This window comes from Mastigoproctus giganteus, chromosome 14 (genome assembly GCF_048544385.1).
Source record: "Mastigoproctus giganteus isolate SK-2022 chromosome 14, ASM4854438v1, whole genome shotgun sequence".
Classification (NCBI taxonomy): Eukaryota; Metazoa; Arthropoda; class Arachnida; order Uropygi; family Thelyphonidae; genus Mastigoproctus; species Mastigoproctus giganteus.
Genome location: NC_143588.1, coordinates 37,569,917 through 37,576,658, shown reverse-complemented (window position 1 = coordinate 37,576,658; position 6,742 = coordinate 37,569,917). Strand labels below are relative to the sequence as shown.

At 38.8% G+C, this 6,742-nt stretch overlaps 1 protein-coding gene across 3 annotated transcripts in view; it reads left to right on the top strand.

Annotated features, from left to right (window-relative positions):
- Nucleotides 1-1,624: 1,624 nt before the first annotated feature.
- LOC150075068 (protein disulfide-isomerase A5) overlaps nucleotides 1,625-6,742 on the top strand; it is a 755,693-nt gene continuing 750,575 nt past the window's right edge. For 2 of the 3 annotated variants that reach the window (XM_090388975.1, XM_090388974.1), the window contains exon 1: nucleotides 1,637-1,987. In XM_090388975.1, the coding sequence (XP_090245101.1) occupies nucleotides 1,910-1,987 (78 nt within the window). In that variant the 5' untranslated portion in view covers nucleotides 1,637-1,909. Of the gene's footprint in view, nucleotides 1,988-6,742 lie in introns of all 3 variants that reach the window. The other variant, XM_090388976.1, reaches the window with a different exon arrangement.

Below are 6,742 nucleotides of genomic sequence, written 5' to 3'. Positions count from 1 at the left end.
GTACAGCTTGCTCGGTCCCAGTACAGCTTGCTTGGTTCCTGTACAGCTAATGCGGTCTCAGTACAGCTTGCTCGGTCCCAGTACAGCTTTGGGGTCTCTAGTACTGCCTGGTGTTCGTACTTGTAGTACGGTCCACTTTCTTCGATCAACTGGTATTTTTGTTAGCTTCTGATGTATTATCCTGGCTATCTGGTCATGTCCATGAATGTACTCAGTCTGGGTGATCACCTTCCATCCCGTGGTGATGTGTTGGATCGTTTCTGAGGACAGGTGGCATCGTCGAGATGCGTCATCGAAAACTCCGGGCTTCTTGGCTATGTATTTTCCCAAGGTACTGGTTTTGAATATCTGGTCTTGGATGGCGAGCATGAAACCTTCAGATTTGGGGCAGATCGTCCCGCTCGTCAGACATGCATTGGAAGCAGTTTGATCAGTGTGATCTTGATTGAGATCATTGTATTGTCTGCCATGGATTGTCTACTCTGCCCATCTTTCTAGCTTCGTTTGTACCTTTTGGAGGACTTTTGAGTGGGGTATTCTGCTCCTCTAACTTCCTTATGTCCTGGTGGAGTGCTGCTGTGCGTTTCTGGATATTTAATCGATAGTTTCAGCGATAGTTAATCCTTCAGGCTAACTATCGCTGTCTTCTGTTGCTCAATGAGATCTATCAGGCCCCTTCCTCCTTCTTCCCCGGAAACTGTCAGTCTATATACGGCAGATTTCGGTTGGTGTTGGCGGCTCTTGGTCATCATTGTCTTTGTCTTTCATATGATATCCTCCAGCTCGATGTTAATCCAATCTATGACCCCGAAGGAAGCTTTGTAATTATTATTAGCAATATGGTGCAAGGAAGCCTGAGGCTTATTCTGCACCATCCAAAAAAATTCCGAGCTACCCTGAGAGAGAGAGAGAGTGAGAGAGAGAGAGAGAGAGAGAGAGAGAGAGAGAAGGAGAAGGATGATGATATCCACTCAGGACCCTGATTATTTGAACATTATAAAACACTGCCTACTTTTGTTACTTTCCATGTGCGAAAGGTAGTGAGATAGAGGAGAATGGAATAAAAAAAACAATCCAGAAAATTAATCATACGTTAAACCCAGAAATGTCATAATTTATAAAAATACTAATATGGAGTAGGATTGTGTAATTCAAACATCGCAATAAAATGCGATACACACCTGGTAATTTAATTAATACTAATTAGAAAATAATGAAAAAAAATTTTATTTAATGCAGTAATACCTTAAATTTTCGAAATTATTGTGATAAATTATTTAGATGCAAAAACTGAAACTGCAGCCTGATCAGTGGATCACCGCGGAATCCAACCTGATGCATGACTACTTTTTATTTTGTTGTTAGTGGTGCAACAAAAAAAAAAAAAAAAAGGAAAAAAAGCCAACTACAATGAAGCAAACTCTTTTGCCACCATGGATTTGTATCAGTGGATATATATATTTTTTATTTTAATTAATTTTTTAAAAGTGTTTCTCTTTAAGTACATCCATAGATTATATTGGAAATTCCCAATTCTGTTTCAGACATGCCTGCTGCAGTGAGAAAATCACAAAATTATGAAGTATTATTTAAATCAGAGGTTGTGATTTTATGATCCATTGCAGTTCGAGCCTAACATCCATAGTGCGTAATGTCCATATACCAGAACCCTTGAGAAGTATGCGTATGTCTGCACTTTTCAGATAAAACTTTTGACACAAGTATGTCAGTTGACATTCCTTTCAAAATCGAACACTGGATAGCACTATAAAATTCTCTTTAGTGACGGTCGTTCTAGTTTATTCCATCCGTAGGATGGTTTTCACTAGTTTTTGTAGTTTGTCCACCTGGGTTGCTCTGAGAGTTTATCGGCATGCACAATTTGTTCACATTGATTAACTGGTAAATTATGAGATACGTGGCAAGTATCATCATGGTAGCCAGCGGTAGAGCCAACGTGTTTTCTTTGCTGATTTTAGTAATTTTCGTAAGTTGGTTTTGCAATTTTTGGTATTCTACATTGCGCCCCCAATTTTTACACATTAGTTTGTTTTAATCATAAAGAATTTAGTCGTAGAGTTACTGCGTATTATCATGTTTTCCTTGTGAAATGTTCGGATTTACTTTTTTTTTTTTTTTTTTTTTTAAATTCTTTGTTGTTGCATATTATACAAAAAGTTGAAAAATTATTATAATCACGTTTTGCTTGTGGTATGAAAGTAGGCTTTGATTATCATACGCTCCTAAAATGAGTTCAGATTTGCATTCGAAAGATTGAGCTACATGAGGATAGCAGTAATTTGTGAGGCTGGGGGACGGGGCAGGAATAAATTTCTTTGCATCTTCTCTTGTTTTCCAGCAGAAATTTCACGAGGATATGTTTTTTTCTCTTCTGTGCAGGGTTGCAAGGCATGTTTTATGCTGTTCAAAATAAGAACACAGCATATTGTAATTGGCTTGTATACCAGTCCAGTTTCATTCCCTGTCTACATTTCGTTACTCGCTCCCTCGTGGCATTTGAGAGTTGTATCGTTTTTTTTTTAAATTAAAAAAAAAAAAAAACTTTTTTTTACATATTTATGGATTGAGAATACTAATATATTAATTATGCTTGGCAATAAAGTTTTATCTCATTTTTTAGAATTTCACTTCACTAATTAAATCAGATGCAGGCACAAAAGGAAGCTGCATTTCTGTCAGGTGTTCATGTTTAGCCAGCAAAACTAAAGATCTGTTGTCAAGACCAGACAAGTGTCAGTGGGCCAAGTGGGGAAATGGGTTATTCTTCTTTTGCTCACTTGCCATCTGTTGAATTCCAAACAAAAAATTAATGTGTAATTCATAGCATATTGAAATCATTAGAAACGTGTCACTGGTGTGTCATAGATGCCAAATGGAATATGGGTTTTGTCTTTTGCCCACCTGCCATCTGTTGAATGGCAAACAAAACATTAATGTTCTGTAATTCGTATCGAATGATTAGAAACCTTTCACTGGTGTCTCATAGATGCCAAGTGGGAAATGGGAATTGCCTGAAAGAATATAGAAGCTTTTGCATACCTGTCATCTGTTGAATGTTTTAGTTAAGAAACATTTAATCTAAGGCAGTGCATCTACATGACATGGGTGGCCAATGCAGTGTGGGAAAGTAAATATTACTGTAGGAGTGTATCATAGGCCTAGTGAACATGATGAGTATAAATAACTATACTCATCATGTTCACTAGGCCTATGAACATGATGAGTATAAATAACTATACAGAGAAATAGATTGGGTCAGTAAATCAGAATGTCTTATAATGGGTGAGTTTAACTTTTCATATTTTGAGTGGACCTTATGGGTTGATTATTTGCACTTACAAGGTTTTTATGGATTTCTTCAATTACTGTTTTGAATCTGCCGATGTTGCCATAAGCAGATTCAAAATGGGAAGTAATTGTAGAAGCTACTAAGCTTTAATACCAACTAAGGAATACTTTTCAAGGCCTTAATGAACTTATGGATGTCAGGTGACATCCATTAAGTTCATGATGACATTTGTTAAGATGCATTTATTAAGATGACAACCTTAATGGATGTCAGATGAACTAATGTTGTGGCAGAGAAGAAAAATGCATTGGATGCATATAAATTATCAGGCGATTCAGAAGCCTATGGTAAACTAGTCTGCAGTCAAGTCACAAAGCAGGTTAGGCAGGCTAAAGCAGAATATGAGAACTCTTAGGCAAAGAAAAACAGCAAAGACGTCTTTACTTATGTAAACACTAGAAGAAGCAAGGGGATGAATTGCATTAGTGTACTTGATATCAATGGTTTAATTGTTGTTGCCAGGGCTGTGCAAAGGTACTTGGGGGCCCGGATGCAAAAGGGAATTAAGGGACCTCGTTTATTTATGTTGAGACTTTGATGGCTTCCTCAATTGGGGCCCAATAGATGGGGGGGCCCCTGGTGTGGTGCATCCAATGCACCCCCCATTTGCATGGCCCTGGTTGTTGCTCAGGTTACCGACAAACTGAATAGGTGTTTTGCATAATACTTTCACACACAAGGAATTCTTTAGGGAAAGGGATGCCAGAAGTTTATCAAAATCTAACAGGGAGCTAAATAATTTTGTGATAACTGAGAGATAAGTGGAAGAGAAATTGTTGAAGCCAAACATAAACAACAGACCCAGGGTTGAATCTATCTAGTGATATTAAGGAAAGCAGATAAGCAAACTCTTAACCGTAATTATGAGAGCATATTTATATCCAGGTGAGGGCCCTGTGGACTGGAGATGTGCCATTATATCCCCAATTTGCAAAGGGTGATGAATAATTACAGATCTTATTATTATTATTATCATTAGCCATATATGGTGCAAGGAAGCCTGAGGCTTATGCTGCACCAGCCAAAAAAAAAAAAAAAAATTTCTGAATTACCCCGAGAGAGAGAGAGAGAGAGAGAGAGAGTAGAAGGGAATCACCAAGAAAAAGAAGAATGATGATATCCAGCTCAGGACCCTGGGTGTGCCAAGCCCATACTCACCAGATGTGAGCCCTGGGTCTGTTTGCTTAACTTGCGTTCCCATGAACACAATGGAGTTGCTGGTTAAAGAAGTAAGGCAGGACAATCTAGACATAGGAGTGCAGTTATATTGTAGTCAAAGCACTGTTTTTTTAAGGGACCAATCTGAGATATAATTAAAACAATGCTAATTCATCTACCGTGGTAGTTTACTATGTATCAAAATGATGCAGTTGCACTAACCCATATGTCAGTGAACTCCTTTGTAGTTTAAGGCTCTAGCCAAAAAGGTATCTTTTAAGGGACCAATTTGATTGGATACTATAATTCAGTAAAAATGGAACTGGATGCAAAAAATAATTTTGATATATACTTTGATTTGAGGAAAGCCTTTGATGCTATCTTATACAGGGTGTCTCAAAAATACACGGCATAACTTCTTGGAATGAGTTCCTCATATGTAGATAATAAAAATATTTTATATCAACATAGTTCTGGAAATGTTTGGTTCCCGAGTTATTAACCGGAATGTCTTATCTCTCGCAGGTGATTTCCTTCATCACAAGGTACTGACAGAATGTGGTGGTTTTCCATTCTGACCATGTACTCAAATCAGCAGCAAACGGATATGCACTTTATGTATGGTTTGGTAGATGGGATTGCTCTGGAGGCTCGTCATTTTTACCACAAAAGGTTCCCAGAACAAAGATGTCCAGACAGGAAAATGTTTCAAGGTATCCATCGCTGCCTTTGTGAACATGGGACCTTTACACCTTGTGCTGCCGACAGAGGACGACCAAGATCTATGACTCCTGAAGTAGAGGAGGAAATTTTGCATGTTGTGCATGTCACTCCTGGAATCAGCACATGCAGAATACCATTTAAAGTCATTGATGTATTCGACTCCGGTAGCTGAGGCACTTCCTTAGCCAGGCGGGCAGGAGCAGCAGTGCATAGCCTGTGACAGGGGTTCGAGCCTGTGACCACCAAATACGGAGGATGCGGAAAGGTCAGGGATGACCACCACATATCCCCGGAGCAATAAGGCCTTAGTTGCTAATGCTCCTAAAAACCAAACAACAACAACAACTTTCACCTCTGTTTACAATTGCTGTTAATCTACTGGTCTATGTATCCCCAGTAACCTGAGGAGAAGACCTAAGGAGAAGATTAGTCTGGATTAGAAGATTATTAAGGAGAAGACTTCACCTAAGGAGAAGATTAGTCTTCTCCTTAGGTGAAGCGTTACTTATTTGAAGTAGTGCAATATCATGGCAACTTGTTGTGAAGGTATTCACAATATGAGATATAACTTAAAACGATGCCGTTTTACTAATATTCTGATTTATTCAGATATAGCTATGTATCTCTGATGCTCTTGCACTATATTTATACATAGTCTAGACTCTCCCATAGCTTCAGGCTTATGCCCTAAATGCTCTATAGCCATCTCTGTACTTGTTCCAGTAGCTCTAAAAGATATGAGTTTGCATTTTTCAATGTTAAACTTTAGTTGCCACATCTCAGCCCATCTGCCCAACTTTTCTAGATTATGGGAAGTGGAGGCCAGAAGCTGGGCAAACATTCAAAAAGCACCTGGGGTGGATGGGATCCATCCAGTTATGTTCAAGGAGGCAGCAAAGGAATTAAGCAAACCCTTAACAATAATTATGAAAGCTTCCTTGGACTCAGGGGAGGTCCCCAATGTCTTGAGAATGCAAATGTGTCCCCAATTTTTCACAAAGGGGGATCAAAGGGTGACAAAAGTAATTACAGACCTGTTAGTTTAACTTCCTTCCAGGGAAAATAACAGATTCACTGTTTAAAGAAGCACTGCAGGATTGTCTAGACAAGACTGCAGCTATTAAGGGAAGTCTTGTCTGACAAATTTGATTGGATACTATAATGTGGTCGCAAAGGAACTGGATGCAAAAAATAATTTTAATATCAAATACTTGGATTTTACAAAAGCCTTTGATACTGTTGCCCATGGAAGGCTACTATACAGAGGGGATGCTGCTCTTCATGGACTAATGTAATCAGTGGAGTTCCCCAGGGTTAGGTGTTGGGCTCAGTGTTGATTTGTACTTTCTTGGCTTTATACTCAGGAAGGTTCCCCACAAGGATCAATACAGAGCACTACTAATTTTTCACTTAGACAGAATACCATAACCTCTCGCTCAGACTATGCCCACATGAGGGGGATATAAATTCAAATTGAGGAAGGATGGTTGC